This window comes from Mustela erminea, chromosome 5 (assembly GCF_009829155.1).
Source record: "Mustela erminea isolate mMusErm1 chromosome 5, mMusErm1.Pri, whole genome shotgun sequence".
Classification (NCBI taxonomy): Eukaryota; Metazoa; Chordata; class Mammalia; order Carnivora; family Mustelidae; genus Mustela; species Mustela erminea.
The window spans coordinates 82005766-82030058 of NC_045618.1; the positions used below are offsets into that span (position 1 = coordinate 82005766).

The 24293-nt window shown below is 35.4% G+C and overlaps 1 protein-coding gene, 1 long non-coding RNA gene and 1 pseudogene across 8 annotated transcripts in view; 1 reads left to right on the plus strand and 2 right to left on the minus strand.

Annotated features, from left to right (window-relative positions):
• Positions 1 to 24293, minus strand: part of HECTD1 (HECT domain E3 ubiquitin protein ligase 1) — a 96244-nt gene that overhangs the window by 30044 nt on the left and 41907 nt on the right. For all 7 annotated transcript variants that reach the window (XM_032341470.1, XM_032341469.1, XM_032341467.1 and 4 more), the window contains exons 11-24: positions 21745 to 21883; positions 21385 to 21555; positions 16603 to 16825; positions 15832 to 16095; positions 15654 to 15730; positions 11491 to 11625; positions 10576 to 10722; positions 9208 to 9302; positions 8120 to 8225; positions 5052 to 5186; positions 3978 to 4117; positions 3380 to 3703; positions 1340 to 1506; positions 1073 to 1249 (exon numbers count right to left, since the gene is read on the minus strand). In XM_032341470.1, coding sequence (XP_032197361.1) covers positions 1073 to 1249; positions 1340 to 1506; positions 3380 to 3703; positions 3978 to 4117; positions 5052 to 5186; positions 8120 to 8225; positions 9208 to 9302; positions 10576 to 10722; positions 11491 to 11625; positions 15654 to 15730; positions 15832 to 16095; positions 16603 to 16825; positions 21385 to 21555; positions 21745 to 21883 — 2300 coding nt within the window. The remainder of the gene's footprint in view (positions 1 to 1072; positions 1250 to 1339; positions 1507 to 3379; positions 3704 to 3977; positions 4118 to 5051; positions 5187 to 8119; positions 8226 to 9207; positions 9303 to 10575; positions 10723 to 11490; positions 11626 to 15653; positions 15731 to 15831; positions 16096 to 16602; positions 16826 to 21384; positions 21556 to 21744; positions 21884 to 24293) is intronic.
• On the plus strand, positions 12427 to 13046 carry LOC116589831 (annotated as a pseudogene).
• On the minus strand, positions 21957 to 23551 carry LOC116589836. The gene is made up of 3 exons (XR_004285417.1): positions 23540 to 23551; positions 22742 to 22753; positions 21957 to 22508 (listed from the first exon to the last, which is right to left on the minus strand). It is a non-coding gene; the product is annotated as an uncharacterized LOC116589836 (long non-coding RNA).

Genomic DNA, 24293 nt, shown 5'->3' on the forward strand with positions numbered 1-24293 from the left:
TGCTCAGGTCATAATCCCAAGGTCCTGGGATTGAGTCCCACATTGGGCTCCCCACTCAGCGGGAAGTCTGCCTGTCCCTTTGTTTCTGCTCCTACCCCCTGCTCATGCTCTCTCTCTCACTCTAATAAATAAATAAAATCTTTTTAAAAAAATGCATTAAGTAGTAAGATGATACAAGGAAAAGAATCTCAAAAACCATAAAATCAAGAATGTATTTAGGTAAATAAATGCCTATATCACGTAGAACATGAATATATCAAGATACTAAGTATTAGTCACTCTCCTAAGCACTGTCACCTTTATTATAGCTCTTCAGATATCTCGTTTAAGTTAAGAATATGAACATTTTACTCCTTTTTGTTCTTAATGCCAAGCAAAATTCTTAAGAACACACTACTGGCTAGGCAAATCATTTACGAATAAATCAACCTTTTGAGTATTTATTAAGAAAAAACACTAGGCATTTTAAGTTGCTTCTGGGAATTTAAGAGCAATTTACCACGTGGGTATGAATTTGATTTAAACAACAACCCTTACCTTATAAAATATCAAAGTTTAAAATCCAAAGAAAAGCTGGTAGACTGAGAAACGTTAGGAATGTTATTTTAAAACCTAATAATAAACGAAAAGGCTACAATTCTTTATCTATGCTTTATTTAAAAACAGTTGCTAAAAATGTTAATGTTTTTTCTTATACATGACTTATAAAAGAATAAAAAATTACTGCCTCATTCCTATCACACTAACAAGAAAAGCCTAAGAAATCAAAGATCAATGAAAACTTATGAATAATAGACCAAAAAAAGCAGCAGAAAACATGTCTTTAGAGTAGTCAACTTATACTAACTTATTAATCATTTTAGAATACTAGCAGTAAGTTCTAAATCAAAACAGAAATTAAAATTTTTCTTTAATTCTAAATAAATGATTTTTCCATTTTTAGTGTGAAATCAATACAGTTCTCTAGAGTGCTGGGACATTTATACAATTTGTAAACTATCCCAAAATAATGAAAAATACTTTGTTATTTAAGTACTCCATTCCTACACTAAAATGCTAAGCACCTACTCACCATTATGCAGTTCCCCTGTGACGGTACCTTCTCCTTGTGGGCTGCCATCCTGATCTCTCCATTTCCAATCAAGGCCTCTAATCACACGAGCCCCTGGAACCATGTATTTCAGAACCTGGGAGCGAACTAGACGTCTCTGTCTTCTAAGATTAGCTTCTGCTTCCTTAGCTGCTTTCCCTGTAAAGTAGAAATTCAAGAAATATAAACAGGTCACATTTTATAAAGAGAACTGTTTCAGTAAGTTAAAACCCAGCTTCATCTCTTTACCTAGCTGGTCTTCACATACTCCATTTACAGTGCCATAAAGTTCAAATCCAGAGAGTGACAGGTAGTGGGTTTGTCCACTAGCATTCTTCCCCATCTGTTTAATTCTCACATGTCGCCAACCTTGTTTCTCATCCTTTGGTGGATCAAGAGGCCAGGTTGCTGTTGACCTGTGAATGTGTTAGGAAAAAATGGTGTAATGTTTTAAAACAGATGAAAAGGATGTTTAAGGTGGGGAAGATTTTTTACATAATAGAGACCAACAGAAAAAATAAACAAACTTCCACATTCAGTCTGTTACTGAATTCCACAGTTTGTTACGTAAAAATCAAGATATCAAAGGAGAAAATCAGACATCAAGAAATTAAGTTAAAAATGAAATGTTTAAATGTGTACGATTAATGTCTCATAACTTTAAATGATTTATGATCAATAAAAAGAAATGAAGACAAGAAATAAGACAAGAAATTTTAAGAGTAACAAATATGCCTAGGATGAAAAAGATTTTTTAAATTCTTGCAAAGTTTAAAATAATATATTATTAAATTTAAAGCCTGAAAATATTATCTATAAATTCAAATATTAAGGAGTTCTCTCCATACTACATGAAATGCAGAAAGTAATTTAACTCTATGCCCTATATTCTCTCAAAATGTGCCACACTGTTCTATTAAAATTTAGCAGGACTAAAATTTTTTGAAATACAGTACTTTTGGGGGAACCTGGGTGGCTCAGTTGGTTGAGTGTCAGACTTCTGGTTTCAGTTCAGGTTGTTATCTCAGGGCCATGGGATTGGCAGCATTGACCCCCGTGTTCAGCATGGACTCCTCCCTCTCCTGCTCTCTCTGCCCCTTCTGCATGCACACTCTCTCTCAAATAAAGTTTTTAAAAAGGAATACAATACTTTGTTTTTAAAATATATATATGACCAATATATAAAATTTAGAAAAAGAATATAAAAATAAGAAAAATTTAAAAGTTAGCCATATTTCGTTAAGCAGCAGTAACTACTGTTAATCTGTAGAATATACACATATGTCACGTATATACATGTAAAGTTCAGTAAAAAACTAATTCCATTTTTTGTTTTTATTAGTATACTATATTCGGCTCAGGTCGTGATTTCAGAGTCCTGGGATCAAGCCCCGTATCGGGCTCTCTGCTTGGTGGGGAGCCTGCTTCCCCCCCCCCCCTCTCTGTCTGCCTCTCTGTCTACTTGTGATCTCTGTCAAATAAATAAATAAAATCTTTAAAAAAAAAAAGGGGGGGGGACGCCTAGGTGGCTCAATTGGTTAAGCGTCTGCCTTTGGCTCGAGTCATGATCCAGCATCCTGGGATCGAGTCCCACATCAGGCTACTTGCTCGGCAGGGAGCCTGCTTCTTCCTCTGCCTCTGCCTGCCATTCTGCCTGCCTGTGCTTGCTCTCTCTTTCTGACAAATAAAGAAAACCCTTAAAAAAAAAAATCTTAAGGGCGCCTGGGTGGCTCAGTGGGTTAAGCCGCTGCCTTTGGCTCGGGTCACAATCTCAGGGTCCTGGGATCAAGTCCCGCGACGGGCTCTCTGCTCAGCAGGGAGCCTGCTTCCTCCTCTTTCTCTCTCTACCTGCCTCTCTGCCTACTTGTGATCTCTCTCTGTCAAATAAATAAATAAAATCTTTAAAAAAAAAAAAATCTTAAAAAAAATGTTTTGGTAAAATTATCATTTCAAAGTTTTAATACCTAAATTATAGTACCAAATGATTTTTTTTTTAAGATTTTATTTATTTGTCAGAGTGCAGAAGCAAGGGAGTGGCATGCAGAGGGAGAGGAAGAAGTAGGCTTCCTACTGTGCAAGGAGCCTACTTCTTCCGAGTAGGGATCATGACCCAAGCCCAAGGCAGCCACTTAACCAACTGAGCCACTCAGGCATCCCTCCAGTGATATTTTTAAAAAGAGAAACTTGCTTTAATATTTCACAAAGAAGAGAGCTCTAAGAGCATACAGTTATAAAAATAAACAAAGCTCTTTACTCAGTTTTTCAATTTGCAAAGACTCCTCAACTAACCCTGGTTCATTGAGACTGCAGTCATCAACATGGGTATACAAAGAAGTCCAGTTCTGTCCATCTTTGGATACCTGGAAAACCCAATTTCTCAGGGCAGACCTTCCATAACCACGAGCATGACGAAGTGTATATGCTGATGGTATCACCCAGAGACCCAGATCTATGGCAAACCAGGCATTCTTATCGTCATTGCTATGGCAATTTAAAGCTGAATTATCACGACTTAGTATGTCTTCTAAGCGGCCATATGGTAGATTTCTTCCTTCTGATGATGTTACTACTACAAGTCCATAAGCAGCTGGATTTACCCATTCATATGCAGTTCTAAATAAAATAAAAAAAATTAGTAGTTAACACTATTAAAATAACTGCAATATATTCATACCAGTTTTCCACATAAGATTGTATTTTTTAAAATTCTAAAATTGACAATTTATTTTTTCCTCATAAAAATAAACTGAGATAGTCTTATGTTTAAGCTATAAGACAAAATTCCTTAAAGTGTAAGATACTCAGAGCGGTTAATAATTTTATTCTACCATCTAGAATTCTTTTTCCAGGTGAATATTTTCACTCTACATTAAAGAGCATGACTTACTTCGCATTTGTCCCAATCCAATAAATGATTCCATTTTCATCAAAATCATGCTGGTGCCGAAATATAAAATTTTGGCCTTCTCTTAATTTCCGAACAAAGACAAATGAAGATCGGTCAAAATCGTACCACTGCTTTGCTACCTATACCAAAGAGAATATGGAAGACACTCACCTTAATAATGCTATTTTCAAATGCACTGCCCACTTTTCCCTCTCCTTTAATGTGACTTATTTTTTTGAGTTTATTTACCTATGAGAGAGAGAGCACGGCAGGGGTGGGGTGGGGAGGGGGGCTGCAGAGGAATAAGCAGACTCCCCGCTGAGCAGGGAGCCCAATGTAGGGCTCAGGCTCAGTCCCAGGACCCTGAGATCTTGACCTGAGCTGAAGGAAGCCTCTTAACCGAATGAGCCACCCAGGTGCCCCAATTTGACTTATTTTATCCCAGCAATTACTCATTAAAGACTACATGGGGAAAATCCTACAGTGGGCTCCATGCTCAGCAAGGTGGCTACTTGAGATTCTCTCTCTTCTTCTCCCTCTGCCTCCTCCCCACCACACATGCACTCTCTCACAAATAAGTAAATCTTTTTTTAAAAAAAGAGTATCTGTGGGAAAAAAAAACAGAAATACTCAAATTTCTACAACCAAAATATCAACTATTAATATCATAGAATATTTGTTTACTCCATTATTTCAATAGACAAGGTAAAACAACATCTGATCATACTGTACCAAATTTTTTTTTCCATATTGGTCTTTATACATTTTAATAGCTACATAATATACAAATTAATGGAAATAATTATCAGCTTGATAGACACCTTATTGACTGGCATTAAGGTTTGTTCATGACTTTAGTATCACAAATGTCTCTAATAAACCTCTTACTGAAGAAAGCATTTATAGTGCATAAAGATTATTTTCTTAAAATAGAGTACAAAAAAATGGAATTACAAGGTCAAAGTGCATTACCATAACATAACTCTGCATACGTACTTCTGCAACTTCTTTTCTAAAGGGTTAAACCCCATAGCAGAGAATGCCTATTTCACCACGGCCTTGACAGAAACTCACCATTTTTAAGAGATACTGTTCCAGAGATTCAACTGTAGCCAGGGGTTCCATCTTCAACATCCTGCCAGTCCTGTCTATCAAAGCAGTTTCACCAGGTGCACGTTCCAACCGAAATCTTAATCTTCTTGTAAGTATCTGTGCAAAAAATGATAAGACTGCTTCAGAAAGTACCTTGTTTTTCTCTTAGAACTGTAAAAATGAGAAACATTCTCAATAGTAATTGAAAATTGTAAGTTATAGTATAACCCTAGAAGAAGGACCAATGTGTGTTTTCTTTTTTTTTTTTTTTTAAAAAACAAAGGACCACTGGGGGCACCTGGGTGGCTTAGTCAGTTAACTGTCCGTCTCTTGATTTCAGCTCGGGGAATGATCTCAGTGTTATAAGATCAAGTACAACATCAGGCTCCATGCTCAGTACAGAGTCTGCTTGTCCCTCTCCCTCTGCTCCTCCCTCAGTTCTTCCTCTCTCTCTTTCTCTCTCAAATAAATAAATAAAATCTTTACAAGTAAATAAAATTTAAAAGGACCATTGAACAAGTGATACTGGCTTTCAAGAAAGTTAACATTGTACTTAGAAATTTCTAAACAACTTCAAATACACATGGTTTAAAGAAATCGTAAAACACTGTAACAGAAGTACTGTATTCCTTACAAGTTTCAATTTCCAGGAAAGTTATGAAGAATAGCTCATTATTAAGCTAATTCATTCCTTTATTTTTTTAATCATTCTTTTTTTTTTTTTAAGATTTTATTATTTGTCATAGAGAGAGAGAGAATACAAGCAGGGGGAGCGGCAGGCAGAGAGAGAAGCAGGCTGCCCACTGAGCAGGGAGCCTGATGGCAGACTGGATCCCAGGACCCTGGGATCATGACCGAAGACAAAGGCAGGCACTTAACCAACTGAGACACCCAGGAGCCCCTAATTTATTCCCTTAAAGACAGAATATATTAAATAATCTAAGGCTAATCAACTTTTTAGGTAGGCTTTATGCCCAATATGGGGCTCAAACTTACAACCCTAAGATCGAGTCGCAGGCTCTACCAACTGAGGGAGCCAGGCTCCACTACAAGACAGGGCGCTGGGATGGCTCAGTTGATTAAGCATCTGCTCATCAGGTTATGATCCCAGAGTCCTGGAATCGAGCCCCCAGTCGGGCTCCCTGTTCAGCAAGGAGGCTGCTTCTCCCTCTCCTTTTGCCTGATGCTTTCCCTGCTTGTGTTCTGTCTCTGTGTCAAATAAATAAATAAGATCTTTTAAAAATAAAATAAAATAAAGTAAAATAAAAATACAGATAGCTTCCAATCCAATCCATTTTATTAAACAAGTATAAAACCAGCAATTTTAGGTGGTTTTCACTACTGTTTAAATCTTCACTAATTCCTATAGATACATAATCAAATATTTATATGGGCATGTGGGTAACAGTTTAGACTACAAAACTACCAGAGGGTACATTACCAGCCTTCTTGCACAGCCTCCTAAAATGGGAAGTGCATAATAAAAGATGTTGATGCTCCTAGGACCATACAAGCGGGGGAATTTCCAGTCATTGAGACTTACCTCTGCATCATTCACTTCACAAGGATAAAGCCTTGGGGTGCCTGGGTGGCTCAGTTGGTTAAGCAGCTGCCTTTGGCTCACTCATGATTCCAGGGTTCTTCCCTCCCTTGCACATGCTCTGTCTCTCTCAAATAAATAAAAATCTTTTTTTTTTTTTTTAAAGACTTTATTTATTTGACAGAGAGAGAGCCAGTGAGATAGGGAACACGAACAAGGGGAGTAAAAGAGGCAGAAGCAGGCTCCCTGCTGCAGAGAGCCTGATGCGGGGCTTGATCCCAGGCATGACCTGAGCCGAAGGCAGACACAACAACTGAGTCACCTAGGTGCCCCACAAATAAATAAAAATCTTATAAAAAAAAAAAAATAAAAAGGATAGAGCCTAAAAAAGGACAAAGCCTTAAAAAGGATGTGCTGGGGTGCCTAGCTGACTCAGTTAGTAGACCATGTGACTCGATCTTGGGGTTGTAACTTGGAACCCCACATTTGGCATAATGATTGCTTAACAAATAAAATATTTAAGAAAAAAAGGGGGAATGTGCCAAAAAACCCTTGCTCCTCCTCATTATTCAATCCAAAATGAAACACAAAGTAGATCTCAACACCATGTTATATATAATTCCATGTCAAGCAAACTAAATACTTTAACTCCCTGGACAACTTCTCTAGTCTGGGAATCTATGGCTTTGGTAACATTTGGATACTTGGGGGGTATGGCAAGATTTTTGCCTTGAGTAACCATTGTTTTGGCAAATACAAATTCTTAGTCACTTAGTAAAGACTGTATTTAAAAGAAACTATTTCATGCAGTCCAATACTGGATAAAGGCAAAATTCAGGCAAAATGACATATAAAGAAAACTAAGGTAACCTACAAAAGATATAATAAAGATCTGTACTGGGATAGTCATACAAAGAATATTTATTCTGTCTATTCACATTTGGATACCAGCTGCTAACTAAAGAATACAAGAATAAATTAATGTAAATGCCAACCCAAACATTTAGGAAAAAAACAAGGCTTCTTATAAAACACAAGATTTCCTAAATAATCAATAGGAACAGGTAAGGAAGGCCACCTGGCTTTACCAAATGACATAAAGCAAGAAAAATTGTCCTTAAAATATTTTTATACTTTCTCATCTACTGATACTCATAGAGACCAAAGGACTTAACTCATAATTCTAGAACAAAAGGACCCATTTCTTTTTTCCTGCCTTTTCCACTGATAAAGCATCTTCTTCCACTTACCCTCAACCAAATGATTTACTACTTAAAAATATTTATTAAAAATCCACAGTGATTTGATTTTTAAAAGTTGAAATATTAATAATTCAATAGTTATTAAAAATAATCAAATGGCATTAGGATTACAGTCTTTAATGGGTAAGCGGAATTGTTAACTTAAAACAATGTGAAACAAAGTTTGTTCTTATTTTTGTTTTCTTAAGCAAAGTAAAAGACTACTCCTAAACATATTAAGCAATAGTGACTACATTTTTCATGATTACCTGCAGGTTATATGTGGATCCAGGTGTATCATATAAATGGAGAGGTAGGCGTTCAATAGACTCTAGTACAGCTATTAACTTCCGAATTAATGCAACTGCTGGTCGACTACAAAGAAAAAATAATTAAGAGCATTTATATAATTTTATAACCAAATTCATACAGAACTGTGTTTACCAACCTCATAAAGACCCCTACTTTCTTTATGAGTGCAAAGAGAAGTTTAATTTTGTATGTGCAAACAAAAATACTCTCACAACTCAATTTCCTTCACTCAAGAATCAAGTATTTCATTTTACTTATAAGACTTTTATCAACTGCATTCAAAGTAGACATAAAATTTATTTTTTAAAGCTTAAACAATTATGGGACGCCTGGGTGGCTCAAGTCCTGATCCCAGCTCCTGGGATGAATGAAGCCCCACATCAGGCTCCCTGCTCAGCAGGGAGTCTGAGAGCAGAGCCTGCTTGTCCCTCTGCTTGCCACTCCCCCTGCTTGTGTACATGCACTCACTCTCTCTCTCTTACAAATAAATAAATAAATCTTGTTTTAAGTTTAAATAATTTTATTACTTAAAATTTGATACATATAAAATATATAAAACAGCAAAGTTTTGAAAATCATATTATTTGCTGGCAAGGTAATGCTGGTATAATGTTTCTAGAAAGTAACTTGACAATTTTTATCAAGAAACTTTTAAGATCACCTACAACCTTTAACTCAGTAATGCCACTTAAAGGAATTTATGTAAAAGGATGTTTCCAGGGGTGCCTGGGTGGCTCAGCTGGGTCATGATCCTAGAGTCCTGGGATCAAATCCTACATCAGGCTCCCTGCTCAACAGGGAGTCTGCTTCTCCCTCTGCCCCTCACCCTGCTCATGCTCTCTTCGTCTCTCAAGTAAATAAATAACATATTAAAAAAAAAAAATGCTTTAAAAAGCCTTTCCTATTATACATTTAAAATATAAAGCTACTTTGATCACTGAATTTAAAAGTTCCTATTTTGTGTATAAGCATTATATTAGACAACTTTAAAGAAGTATGCCAACTTTCAAACATTGTAAACATTAAAAGAAATTTAGTGATTTACCTTTCATCATCTTCATTTTCACTAAAAGCTGTTTTGAAAACATTTATTCTTTCTACCAGTTGACTACAATCTTGTTTCATATCTAAATCCATGCTCTAAAAAAAATTAAAAAGGTACAAAAAAAAAACATTTTAAGGCTGTTACCAAAATTTATCAAACACACTACAAAGATAAATATTAATATATTATTATAAAATATTACCAATATAATCTAAGTGAAATCATTCTTTTCTTTCAATTAAAATTCTTTTTACTATATAACTAGTAGACCACAGCTAACATAGACTTTTCTATTTTTTTTTTACTTCCTGTATAGAATGTGCTGGTCAGCTTTTCCCAAAGTGTAGTATGCAAGGTGATATCAGATTATTTTCAAATGAACATTTTCCATTTCAACAGTATTAGGAAAAATAACTGGTACACCAAAACAATGATTTCACAAATATCACTAAGATATATAATGTGAATATAAGTTCCATAAATGGAAATTATGCAAGTGGTAAAACTGAAGTGAATGAAGTGATGAAGTGAATACACAACTTACAGAAGTTAAAGTGAATTTTAGGAGTTTATTACCACATACAGTAAGAGCAAAAATTAAAGTAGGAAGTAGAACTAAAATAGAAGAAAACTTTCACTTTTTATACTTTTGTTAGAATTGGTTATAATAAGTACATATGGTATGATTCATGAAAATAAAGATTTTCATCACAATTAAGATACTAAAGGTAGACTAAGTTGACGAGAAGAAGAACGTTATTAGCAAATACTTGTCAAATAGTCACAGTAACTTCCTAAACAGTCATGGTTCATAAATTAATTTTATGCATATAATTTAAGGTCTTAAGAAGGTCTATAGAATAACTTCATTTTATGAAGAAATCAGAGCAGTGAATAATGTTAAAACTTAATGTTAAAACTTTTTTTTTGTCAAAAAAATCTAGAATAAATTGTAATTGGGAAACTCAAAAATCTAAATAGACTCAATTATTGAATTCAACTGGCTCAAACTAATGATATAACATAAAGAAAAGACCAGAGAAATTATAAATATTAACATTTATTACCTCAGTTTTTAAATATTTCTTGACAAAACAAATACAACAAAAAAATCCTTGACAAAAGAAACAAAACAAACATTTCTTGACAAAATAAAAACTGAAAAATCAAAATAGACTCAATTAATTAATTCAACTGGCTCAAACTAATAATACAACATAAAGGAAAAGCCAGAGAAATTTTAAGTATTAACATTTATTACCTCAGTTTTAAAATATTTCTTGATAAAACAAATGCTCTGCCAAAAATGTAGCTACAAATAATTGTTAGAAGTATTATAGTCTGTTTTGTACTATTTCGTAAACTTACATTGTTTAAAACAGTAAGCAGTGCTTGCACCAATCCACTACTACACATTTCATATGGTGAAATTGTGTTTTCATCCTTCAAAAGTACAATTAGATTTTCTAAGGCTGTCTTCATTAAATCTCTCCAAGTGTTCTCACTCTCAATACACTAAAAAAAAAAAAAAATTTTTAATGAAGACAAAAATGACCAAAAAACAGGTCTTAATATACTTAATTTATCACATCAATTATCAAGAAAATAAGTCAGATATTAAATAAGAATAGGGAGTTCAAATTATTAATGTAAATTATATCTCTGCCAGGGTCAGAAAACAATTTTTTTTTTAAGAGAGGGAAGGCATGAAGAGAGGCAGAGGGAGCGGGAAAGAGAAAATCTTAAGCAGGCTCCAGGCTGAGCGCAGAGGCCAATATAGGGCTCAATCTCATAACCCTGAGATCATGACCTGAACCAAAATCAAGAGTCAGGACGCATAACCGACTGAGTCACCAGGCGCCCAGTGCACAAAACATTTTATAAAGGGACAATTAGAAGTATTTGGGGCTTTATAGGCTATATGGCCTCTGTCACACCTATTCAACTCTGCCCTGCAGCCACATGACCAAAGCAGTCACAGACAACAGATAAAAGAGTGAGTATGGCTGTGAGCAATAAAACTACTTTTGGACACTATCATTACATTTTCGTGTAATTTTCATGTATCAGAAAATACTACTCTTACTTCTGATTTGTTTTCAATCATTTAAAAATATAAAAACCATTCTTACAAAGCCATATAAAAATAGGTGGCAGGCCTAATTTAGCCCATGGGTGGTAATTTGCTGACCCCTAATCATTACCCAGAATATAAGGGTAAAGGGGGAAAAACTAAACCAAGATCAATGTGCATCATAAAACCAAGAGGCTGAATTAACATACTTGTCTATTTGTATGAAGTTCCCAAGATGACTCTAACTGAGTTGCTATGTTTCTGAGTGTTACCACTACTCCACGAGGCATGCTTTCCACAGCTTTAAAGTGGTCGTCATATAAATCTCGGGCCATAGTTCGTACCTACCAAATTAAAATGGCAAATATGAATTCTCACAGTTAACAGTTTGAACAAATCTCTTCTACCTACATATAAATGTGCAACTTGTAAATTTTTTGTTTCATTACCAACTTCCAAGAAATGCTACTACTTCTACTCATATATGTCAAAGGTTCTAACAGGTGAAAAAGTACTCTAGTAGATTTAAGCAATATCAAATAAAATAACTCATAACCTTAATTTTTGGTTGTTTAAACTTTGTATTCATATGCCAAAGAGGAGCTTATTTCATTTAAATAAACTTTAACAACTTGTAAAAAATTAACTTTGCTTTTTTTTAAATAAAAGTAACCTAATTACAGTGAACCAATTAGAAAATATAAATAAGCAAAAAAAAAAAAAAAAAATTAAGCCACCTATAGCTCAATCAACCAAAGTTGAATCTTTTTAACTTTTCCTTAAAACTTAAAGACCTACTTGGCTTTATTCAATGTTCCATGAGTTAGGCAGCCTTCCATCTTGTATACAGAAAGGAACTCCCCTGAAGCTGAACCTTTTAACAGGGTTCAACTTTAGGTTTTAGACTTTAGGGGTATACTTTAGGTTTTATTCTTTTCTCTTTACTTTAGGGGTGTACTTTAGGTTTGGGTTTTTTTTTTTTTAAGATTTTATTTACTTATGGCAGGGAGAGAAAAAGCACACGAGTAGGGGGAGGGGCAGAGGCAAATGGAGGAGCAGACTCCCCGTTGGGCAGAGAGCCTGAAGCGGGGCTCGATTCCAGGACCCCAAGATTATGACCTAAGCTGAAGGCAGACACTTAACTGACTGAGCCACCCAGGCGCCCCTGTGCTTTAGGTTTTACTCTTTTTTCTATTTATATTATTCCAAGTATAAATGACACTCTATAGATTTATATATTTAATCATAAGGAATAATGACCACAGTTGGTCTGGGTACTAGCCACCTTTTACTTAAATTAATGTTATTTGAGCCTTTCCACCACTGGAGCCATGAAGGAACAGCAGCCATGGCTCTGTACTACTCTACCACCATGGGCCTCAACAAGGACCACAAAGTGACTAAGAACATGAGCATGCACAGCTGCCACCATGGGCACCTCACCAAGCACACCAAGTTCATGCAAGATAGGATCTGAGAGTTACGCAGCTTCATCCCATACCAGCAGTATGCTATGGAGCTGTTCAAGGTCTCCAAGGACAAGTGTGCCCTTAAGGTCATCAAGAAAAGAGTAGGGACACACATCCATGCCAAGAGGAAGAGAAAAGGAGCTGAGCAATGATCTGGCAGCCATGAGCAAAGAGGCTGCCAAGAAGGACTGAACCCCCCCCCCCACCGTATGTAATAAAGCCTTTTTGGAACTTGAAAAAAAAACTAAAATTAAAATTAAAAGTAAATTAATGTGTTCCAGGTTTGGGTCTGATAAAATTAAGTACATACAGTCTTTAAAAATATCTGCTTAAATAATGTAAATTTTGGACTTATATAATTTCATTTAAAAAACTAACCTAGCATAATTCTAACATAATAGAAAAAAATTGACTCCTGAAATGAATTAATAGTACTTTTTCATTCTATTTTGGTGTGCCTTTCAGAATTAGGAGGAAAGTAAGCTCTGAATATTAAACAACACTTAAGACATTACCCCTTTGTAAAACAGTATTAATAAGAAAAATGAAGGTTAAAATGAATAGTTAAAATTACTTTTACCTAAAATCAGTATATTTTGATATGTACTATTTCCATACCCAAAGAATAGCCACATGGTCAATAAGATACTATCCACTTTAAGAAAAGAAGTCAATAATCATATATTCTTTAAGAATATGAAAATAAAGGACTGAAACTAGTTCTTCTTAATTTATTCTACTTCTTACTTTTCTTCTGTATTGTGAAATTTCAGTTCCCACTGACTCTGAATTTGGTTGGTTAATACAACCTATCAGGAATTACAAGAAATTCCTGAGATAGCTCAGTGGTAAGTTTACAAAAAATTACAATTGATCCTCATTATTTGAGAATTCTATATTCATGAGTTCAACTACTCACTAAAATCTATAATCTCCAAATCAATACTTAAGAGTGCTCTCACAGTCACTTGTGGACATGCACAGTGCAACAAAAACTTAAGAGGTGCCTCATGCGCATGTTCCCAAGTGAGGTCAAACAAGGCGACTCTACCTTTAACCAAGTGTCATACTTGTATTAGCTCTTTACAAACAAGTGCCCTCCTTCCACACTCTATTTTGTGCCAAGTTTTTAACATTTCTGTGATTTTATTGGTGCTTTCACTGTTTAAAATGGCCACCATACATAGTACTGAAATGCTGCCCAGTGTTTCTAAGCACAAGAAGGCATGACACATGTCTTAAGGAGAAAATGTGTGTTAGGTAAACTTCATTCAGGCATGAGGATGTTAATGGCCCCAAGTTCAGTGTTAAGAAGTCAGTAATATACATTAAAGATGATATCTTTAAACAGAAAGACACATAAAATAAGGTTAGGTATGGATCAGTTACAAAAATGTGACCAGAGCCTCAAAAGAACCTAACCCTGTGTTTCCCCTAAGAGCAATAGTTCAGTATTCACAGAAGCTTTACATAACACAACTATTATGAATAACAAAATGGACTATATTTAGTTCAAATTCCTTTTAGAATCTAATGGCTATCTTCAATTGAGATATTTATTCCTCAAATGCCCTTAAGATACCCTGAATTAGAAAAAACTTCTGACCTCACACTCTTTAAAAACAAAGAAGCAATCACAAAGTCATATATATAGCTATAGAGATAATATATATGTGTCTAAAGAAATGAAAGGGTTTCTTTCAAAGGTCTAGCATCTGGAAGTATCTTTAGGATGGCCCAACACATTAACAAGCAGAAATGGAGACATAAACATGTTATGTATAACTGCTCCAAATAAAACCTATTACTACTATTTCTAAGGCCAAAGCCATAAGAAACACAGTAAGATCCTAATTCAAAACACCTAAAAGCACTCTTCATATACTGTATGAAAAAACTATTCTATATCATTGTAGGTAAAATAAAAATTTCTGCCATCAGAAAATACTGAATCTAATTATGGGATTATTGTCTCTTTTAAAAATGAAAAATAAAAAGCAAAAATTGATATAATAAAGATGGAAATATACTGGCTTATATTTTTTTAAGTAATCTCCATATCCAATGTGGGGCTTGGACTTAAATTCCAAAATCAAGAGTTGCATGCTCTCTCTACTAAGCCAGTCCAAGAGTTATGTAGCCTTATTTGGGGAGATGGGGTGGGGGGGAAGCATACTTAATGGATAAAATTTAAAAATTATTATTGTTATTTTAGAGATGGAGTCAGTAAACACTTGCTCCTATATCTTTTTTTTTTAATATTTTATTTATTTATTTGACAGAGATCACAAGTAGGCAGGCAGAGAGAGAGGAGGAAGCAGGCTCCCCACGGAGCAGAGAGCCCGATGCAATGCGGGGCTCGATCCCAGGACAGGATCCCTGGGATCATGACCTGAGCCAAAGGCAGAGGCTTTAACCCACTGAGCCACCCAGGCGCCCCACTCCCTATATCTTTTTGAAACAATTATTTCACCTAAGATGACGTTTAAACTAAGCATCAAAATATCTGAATCTAGAACCAGACATTCAAATTGCTTTATCATGAATATTAAATCAGGATTGTAAAATAAAATGATGTTTTCAACCCCACTGTAATAATAATTAAAGCATGAGTTCAAAGTTTTTCTGACATTAACAAGTCAAAAATTTAAATTTTATTGTCTTACAAATTTTGTTTTAATGTTTATGTTTAGCATGTGTATAAAATTATAAGGAAATGTGTATGTCCTGTGGAACATAAAATAATGAGCACAGAAAAAGAAAAACAAAATATGTTAGATTAGGGTAACTTGTGTTATATGGCCCAATTTTTTAAATGCTTGCAATATACCAATGAAACCTTACCAAGTCAGTATAAATGACAAAAAAAAAAGAAAAAGAAAAAGAAAATCTCACAAATATACCTTTTGCTTTGTTTTTTCTAATTTAGATTTCAATTTTCTGCCTCTTTTACCAGTCCAACCAGTCACAAATTCTGAACCTTTAAAAAAAAAAAAGGACATTTCACAGAATTTATTTCACTGCAATTTAAGATACTCATTTATTTTTATGTGTTAAACTTATATATCCTATACAACTTACCCAGAGAAGTTTCTGCAGTAAATGAATGTTTGGTTCCTCTATTAGATTCAAATACAAAACCAGGTAAATCTTCTTTCAGTATTGTTGCTTGCTGACCATCTGAGTTGTGAATAGCAATTTCTCCTTCTTTCAAACAAGTTAGTGACCAATTTCCTACAGTGAGTTTAGTGGGTCCTGGTGCTGAGAGTATAGGTTGACTTGAAGTAGATGGCTTTACTTGGCCTCGAGCTCTTTGTAACTTCTCTAAGAATTCACTTCTGCTTTCTATAAAGACAAAATGATTATTTTAAAACCTCATTCTTTTCAAATATTCCTTTTTTTATTTTTTAAGCTACCTGTTGGAGTATCTGTTTAATATAAAAAAATTAGAGTTTTATTCTTTGGTATATTCACACTGGTTTGATATATATAGATTCAGGCATAAAGCACTCCTATAGGCGTAATTTTTTAAAATATAAGGCTTTTGGAAGATACTACTTGAAGAGGCTTCACACACATACAATTCATCATTACATGGTAAGAGGTAGTTTTACCTAACATTAGAGAGAGTAAAAGTACGTACAGTGCTATTCCTTGTCTCATACAATAAAAAGGCATTTCTTAAATGCTTTCATGGTAGAACAGTTTTTCTCTGTTGATAATAAATAAATTGGCCTATGATCATCAAAAATGTGCTATTTCTATGACAATGCTAGCAAAATTATCAGCATAAAAACAAATCATCAAAATTACAGAAACTAATAAAACATTTTAGAAGAAATAAAACATTACCTGAACTGTCCGATCCACCTTCAGGACTACCACTTGAATACATGGTGGCTAGTTTTCCATCCAAGATAAATCTGAACCATCCATTACTGCCATTAGATAATTCCAAGGCTGCTGCATCACTCCATATATATAAACAGTCCCTTCCCCTAATGATTGACCAGTCTCTCCAATGATATGGTTTACCTTGCTGCAATTCTTTAGCATCCTCCTGTGGTTCATCTTCCTAAATGTGTAAAATTATTCAATGAAACAAGGAAAACAATATCTGTATCAAATACTCACAGGTTTTTAAAAATATGTCCTAGTATCAAATTTAGAACTAAACCATTATGAACTTATATACTTAGTTGCCTGCAGTTTAGTATGTATTTTGATTCAACTAATTACCTATAGCTAAATCTTACAAGTCCTAAAAATGTCAAGAAAGTTACATAAATAGGGGCACCTGGGTGGCTCAATCAGTTAAGCATCTGCCTTCTGCTCAGTTCCTGATCCCAGAGTCCTGGGATTGAGCCTGCTTCTCTCCCCTGACCCCCACACCCCCGGCTTGTCCTCTCTCTTAGTCTAATAAATAAAGGAAATCTTAAAAACAAAAAAAAAGTTATATAAATAACAACCTAAGTTACAACATTTCCAGGTGTACTGATAGAGAAGACCAATGGATTTGGTCTACACAAAACTACCTAATTATCCTCCCCACTTGTGCTGTCTCTGTGTCTCAAAAAAAAAAAATTTTTTTTTAAAGATTTTATTTATTTATTTGTCAGAGAGAGTGAGCACAGGCAGACAGATTGGCAGGCAGAGGCAGAGGGAGAAGCAGGCTCCCTGCTGAGCAAGGAGCCCGATGTGGGACCCAATCCCAGGACGCTGGGATCATGATCTGAGCCGAAGGCAGCCACTTAACTGAGCCATCCAGGCGTCCCACTGTGTCTCAAATTTTTTTTTTTAATCTTAAGAAATAAAAAGATTTTTGAGCATGCTTAAAAGAAAAAGCAATTTGTAAACACTGTTTTCTTAGCCTGACATCCTGAAAAATTTTATTGTGTTGACAACATTTAAATATTAAGAATATTCATCAAAACCATATGTGAGGGGCGCCTGGGTGGCTCGGTGGGTTGAGCCGCTGCCTTCGGCTCGGGTCATGATCTCAGGGTCCTGGGATCGGGGAGCCTGCTTCCCTCTCTCTCTCTCTGCCTGCCTTTCCATCTACTTGTGATTTCTCTCTGTCAAATAAATAAATAAAATCTTTAAAAAAAAAAAAACAACAAACCATTGTGAACTTGGTATTTATGTACATACATGTGTATGTGGTAAAGCACTTTTTTTTTTTCAAGATTTTATTTACTTATTTGAGACAGAGAGAGCATGAGTGGGAGGGAGCCCAAAACAGGCTCGAACGCAAGACACCAAGATCAAGACCTGAGACCAAGGAAGGTGCTTAACTGACTGAGCCACCCAGGTACCCCTGGGTAAAGCACTTTTAAACTTCAAAAAAACTTGTTACACTTAAAAAATATTTTTACATACTTTTTTGAACATAAAAAACTGAAGTAGTTAGCTTATAACACTAAAATGAGATTGTAAAGTACGGATTATAAATATCTTTAAACTAACTACTTTTGCTCTAAGCTGCAATGAGTTAACAAGCCCCAAGACTTCTTTACGCACTGTAAACAACGAAAAGCTAGTCAAAATACGTGAAAAAGTGTCTCAAACATTGGGCAATATGCAATATAAGACCATGATCCCCCAGAAAACAGAAAAAAACAAGTTAAGCCCCTTAGTTCCAGACAAAAATTTCTGGCTAAGAAGAAACACAAAGAGAGTCGAGCAGTATGACTTCAGGAAATAGAGATATGTGTTTGAAGAGGCTAAAGCAAACAGAACATAAGGACGATGAGTTCAGGATTAGGGAGCCAAGTCAAAAAGACTTCTAGAAATTGGCAAAGTGGTCACCATGAGTCTCTAACGAATACCGGACCACTCATTTCTCGGGTGACACTCCATAAAGGATAGGCAAAGAACAAATGGAAAATTATTAAGCTGGATAATTCCCAGAGATCACACAAAGTGGTCAGACAGTTGCATTTCAAATGCTGAAAAGTTTCAAATCTGATAAAAAGTTTAATCCCACAGATCAAGGAAAATTAAACCCTGAGCAGGGATGGACACTCACATGTGCATATTTACACAAGTACACCAAGCACAACAAAGAAGAGCAAAGTCACACTGCTTAAAATCATAAGAATAGCCAGAGGAAGAAAAAATGTTGTTAGAAGAGATGTTAAGTTGGGGCACCGGGGTGTCTCAGTTGGTTAAGTGACTGCCTTCAGCTCAGGTCATGATCCCAGGGTCCTGGGATTGAGCCCCACATGGGGCTCCCTGCTCAGCAGGGAGCCTCATTCTCCCTCTCCCTGTGACCCTCCCCCATGCTTGTGCTCTCTCTCACTCACACACTCTCTCTCAAATAAATAAATCTTAAAAATATATATATGTTATGTACCAAAGAACTAAGATGAGAAATAAAGTGAATTTCTCAATGGAGACTATGTACATCAGGTGACAATGGACCATCTCTGAAAATGATTAGCCAAAAGTCCTTGCAGGCACTGAAAATATCCATCAAAAATGAAGGCCAAATAAAATATTTTTAGACAAAGAGTATCTTCTGGGTTGTCTTTTCATTTTCTTTTTAAGCTATGTATGTATATTATAGTACAGCAAAGAGAGGGGCAAAAGGAGGGAGAGAGAGCATCTCAAGCAGACTCCAAGCTGAGCATGGAGCCCAACATGGCGTTTGACCCCATGACTCTGAGATCGTGACCTGAAACAAAATCAAGAATCAGACACACAACCAATGAGCCACACAAGAACTCATCTTTCCATTTTCTAAACAAGGTATCTTTAAGAACAGAAGATTACTTTTGATAAAAGAAAATTTATCGATTTATTTTGCTCTTGTATAGTATAACCTTTTAATTTATTTATTTTTAAGTAATCTTTATACCCAATGTGGGGCTTGAATTCACAACCCTGAGATCAAAATTGGATACTCTTCCAGCTGAGCCAGCCAGGCACCCCTACAATATAAGTTTTTAATGTCCTATTTAAGAAATCTTTGTCATGATCAAGGTCAGTAAGATTTTCTTCCTTTCCCTCTTTAAGTTTTATATGCCCATACATTTCAGGCTGTGATTCATTTTCTATTAATTTTGTATGTGGTACCTATAGTATAATCAAAATTTCTTTTTTGTGTCTGTATGTACCCACTTGTTCAAGCATCAGAGTTTAAACAGATTATCTTCGGGACACCTGTGTGGCTTCAGCCACCTATGTGGCATCTGCCTTCAGCTCAGGTCACGATCTAAGGGTTCTGGGACTGAACCTCCAATCAGGCTCCCTGCTCAGTAGAGAATCTGCTTTTCCCTCTCCCTCTGCCATTCCCTTCTGCTCATACTTGAGCATTCTCTCTCTCTCAAATGAATAAAATCTTTAAAAATAAATAAACAGGGGCGCCTGGTAGCTCAGTCATTAAGCATCTGCCTTCGGCTCAGGTCACAATCCCAAGGTCTGCAATTGAGCCATGCATTGGGCTCCCTGCTTGGCAGGAAGCCTGCTTCTCCCTTTTCCACTCTTCCTGCTTGTGCTCCTGTTCTCACTGTCTCTCTGTCAAATAAATAAAATCTATTTATTTAGTTAGTTATTAGAAAATAAATATAAATTTCCTGACTTTGATAACTAACCAGTATTATACAAGAGAATGTCCTAGTTTTTGGTGAAGTTTTAGGTTGTTAAAAGGGGCACTATGTACCTATCTTCTCAAATAATATTCAAATAATATTTTGGGAGCACCTGGATGGCTCAGTCAGTTGGGTGTCTACCTTTAGCTTGGGTTATGGTCCCAAGATCCTGGGATCAGGTCCCACATCCGGTGGGCTCCCTGCAGGGAGCCTGCTAATACCTCTGCCTGCTGGTCCCCCTGCCTGTGCTCTCTCTCTCTCTGGCAAATAAATACAATCATTAAAATAATAATAATTTTTTTTTCTTTAAGTAGGCTCTAGGCCCAGTGTAGAGCTCAACATAGAGCCTGAACTCACAACCGTGAGGATCAAGATCTAAACTAAGATTAAGAGTCAGATACTTAAATGACAAAGTCACCCAGGTACTTCTTAAATATTTTACTTTTAAGTACTCTCTACAACCAATATGGGGCTCAAACTTACAACCCCAAGCTCAAGTGTTGTATGCACTACCAAATGAGCCAGCCAGGTGCCTTTCAAATAATATTTCTTAAATGTATACACACACATAGTGTCTGTATAAATAAAGTAAATTGAGCAAAATGTCAATAATTAGTGAATTTATAAAGAACACTCTGATACTCTATTTGCAATTTTTCTGTAAGTTTTAAATTTTATCAATAAACTTTCTAAAAATAACCAAATTCGGAGGGGTGCCTGCATGGATTAGTTGGTTCAGCGTCCAACTCTTGGTTTTGGTTTGGATCATGATCTCAGGATTGTAGGATTGAGCCCTGATCAGGCTCCACACTCAGCACAGAGTCAGTTTCAAATTTTCTCTCTTCTTCCTCTGCCCCTTCCCCTGATCACATTCTTTCTCCAAAATAAAAAAATAAAATCTTAAAATAAAAATAACCAAATTTTATAAAAATTCTAGTACTACCTCATACTGCCATTATTTTATCAAAAGTCATCGTAAATTGCAACTAGATTTCCTCCAAAAAACTCTATTCCTGATAACACTGCAAACAACATCACTCACTTTTTCTGGTTTTGATTCCTCTTCATTCTCATCATCAGAGGAAGGTCCTGCCAAAGTTGACACTTTGCTAATTACACCAAGTCTGGCTAGCTGATCCAAAAAAATATCACCACCTTTATCTACCAAATCTCTTATGATTTGTAAAGCCAGCAAGTGGCCATCATCATCATCCTGGGGGAAAACAAAAAGGCAATTAAGGAAAAACGATAAAAATAAATTTAACTGCCTGAAGTAGACAAATGCAGTAATTTCATAAACAAAACGATTTACTGAAATTAGGACAAAAATTAAATTATTTTACTAACCATTGTCTAAAGGGAATTAAAGCTACCGGAATTTCAAAAAAGATAAAAATCTGACCTCTTGATCAAGGACAGTTGCAGTGATTTCCACTAGTACTGTAGGCAAATTGTGACCAACATCAGAATCACAAACTTCTTTTAAGAGTGCTTCAGAGCAAAAATGAATCATTTTTCGAATCAGAGCAAGACTTGCCTTCCTTAAAAAAATAAATAAATAAATAAAAGAATTTTAGGAAGCCAGGAAAAGAACCTAAAATAAAACAAAATGCAATTATACATTAAAGAAAACAAAAATATCCAATGGTAAGGTTTACACACTCTGTTAAAAAGTAAACTGAATAAATGTATACGAAAAGAAATATATGTAACTATGTCCTCATATAAATGGAAAGTAAGAGATCCTAGTAATCCCAAATCCCTAAATACTTCCACCGTGAACAATTTGGCATGACTCTTTTTCTTTCTATACTCATCCACTGCTTTGCTTAGAACATAGATACTCAATTAAGTCATACAAACTAACCTCAGTTTTATAACAAGGAACCTATTCTTTTAAAATAAAATAAACAAGAATCTTACATACATTTAAATTATAATAGACTCAAAAGAAATTGGTCTATCACATAAAAGATAGTTCATTTAACACGTATTTTCTGGGCATATAACAATATCCTAGGCACCGACGTATAGCTTTGTTGTTACCCTAATTTGCGGTAACTTCCACAAGGATGGACAAGCAAAATTCCTACTTAAAGTCAAAGAAAGGCAGGTGACACATGAATTTCTACAGCATGTGGTCCCTACTTGATGTATATCCCAACTCTCTTTAGCTGAAATTCATAATACTATATGTTCTTCAAGTGAAAAAGCATTTGATTATAAATTCAAATATGTTATAGAATATGGTAGGCCAAAGAGTAGGGAATCTGATGTGGGTGTCGATTCCAGGATCCCATAATCATGACCTGAGCCGATACCTCTAAAATATTAGGCGTAACTATGCCAACACTCAATACATACCTAATAAACTCAATACATACTCAATACCTCAATACCTAATTTTTATTCTCAAACCTAAAGAGAATTCAATGTAATTATCTTCACTTTAGGAGAAACCAATTAAGATAAAAGAGGTTAAGTACCTTTTTCATGGCCACATATTTAGGAAGTAGCCACTCTGCAATGACTCTAGAGTCTGAGCTCTTAACTAAGGCTTATGCTTTCTTACTTGCCACAATTAAATGTGTATAACTATTACCTGGAGAATTCAGCATCGAATGTACTAAAACTAAAATTATATTTAGACAATCCTGAAACATACAAAGGTACATACATTTATCTATCTATTTATTTATTTTATTTTATTTATTTATTTTTAAAGATTTTATTTATTTATTTATTTGACAGAGAGAAATCACAAGTAGATGGAGAGGCAGGCAGAGAGAGAGAGAGGGAAGCAGGCTCCCTGCTGAGCAGAGAGCCCGATGCGGGACTCAATCCCAGGAACCTGAGATCATGACCTGAGCCGAAGGCAGCGGCTTAACCCACTGAGCCACCCAGGTGCATTTATTTATTTTATAAGTACCATAAGGTTATTGTAGAAACTTTAGGAAACACTAATTAACAAAAGAGAAAAAAATTACCTGTAATTCCAAAATTCCAATCCCCAATCCTGAAACATTTAAAAGTGATAGAAAATAACCATCGTAAAAAAAAAAAAAAAAAAAAAGAAAAGAACAATCGAGGGGAACCCAGGTGGCTCAGGCAGCTAAGTATCTGAATCTTGGTTTTGGCTCAGGTCATGAGCTCGGGGTCAAGGAATGGAGCCCTGCCTGAGAATCTTTCCCCCCCACCCACTTCTCTTTCTCCCTCCGCTCCTCCGCCCCTCCCCCTGCTTGCTTATGCACACACTCTCAAATAAATAAATTAAAAAAAAAAAAAAAGAAAGAAAGAAAGAACCATCTAATAAGGAATCTGTTATATGGTGGCATACTTTTATAGTTTTCTGATGACCTTATCATGAAGCAGTTCTACTCCAAATATATCAGGATTCTTTTATTGGCATGACAGCTAGTCCTCTAAAACATTCAGGCCAAATTATCTTGTTCAAAATTGAACTTGCTGACTCCTCAAGAGAATTCTAAAGTTTTGTTTAAAAAAAGGAGGGGGCCACTCATACCTGTACCTCTGTACCTATTTAGAGAAGAATAAAAACCAAACACTTTAATGGTCACAGTGAATTATTTTACTGACACTTTCTCCTACTTAAAACGGTCTGCCTGCACTTTAATGTCAACTTCGAGGCACTTGAATCTTACAAATCTACTTGTTCTAAAGACCTCCTTAACTTAAAATATCCAATATCAAATTCTCAATCACTCAAAAATTCAGTACTCATTCTTCACCTATTCCTTTCCTTCACCTCTCACAACTAACTGGTCACTAATCCCTATACAACCCATCTCTCAACCTTTTGAATTTGTTTCCACCAATCTAGTCCCCCAGCAACTGTTTTTGAAGTTCATCTTGCAATGAACCTATGTAGTTTTCTTTCTTGGTCTTCTGGTACTTTTCTCCACTGGGCTGCCAATGGAATCTTCATAAATC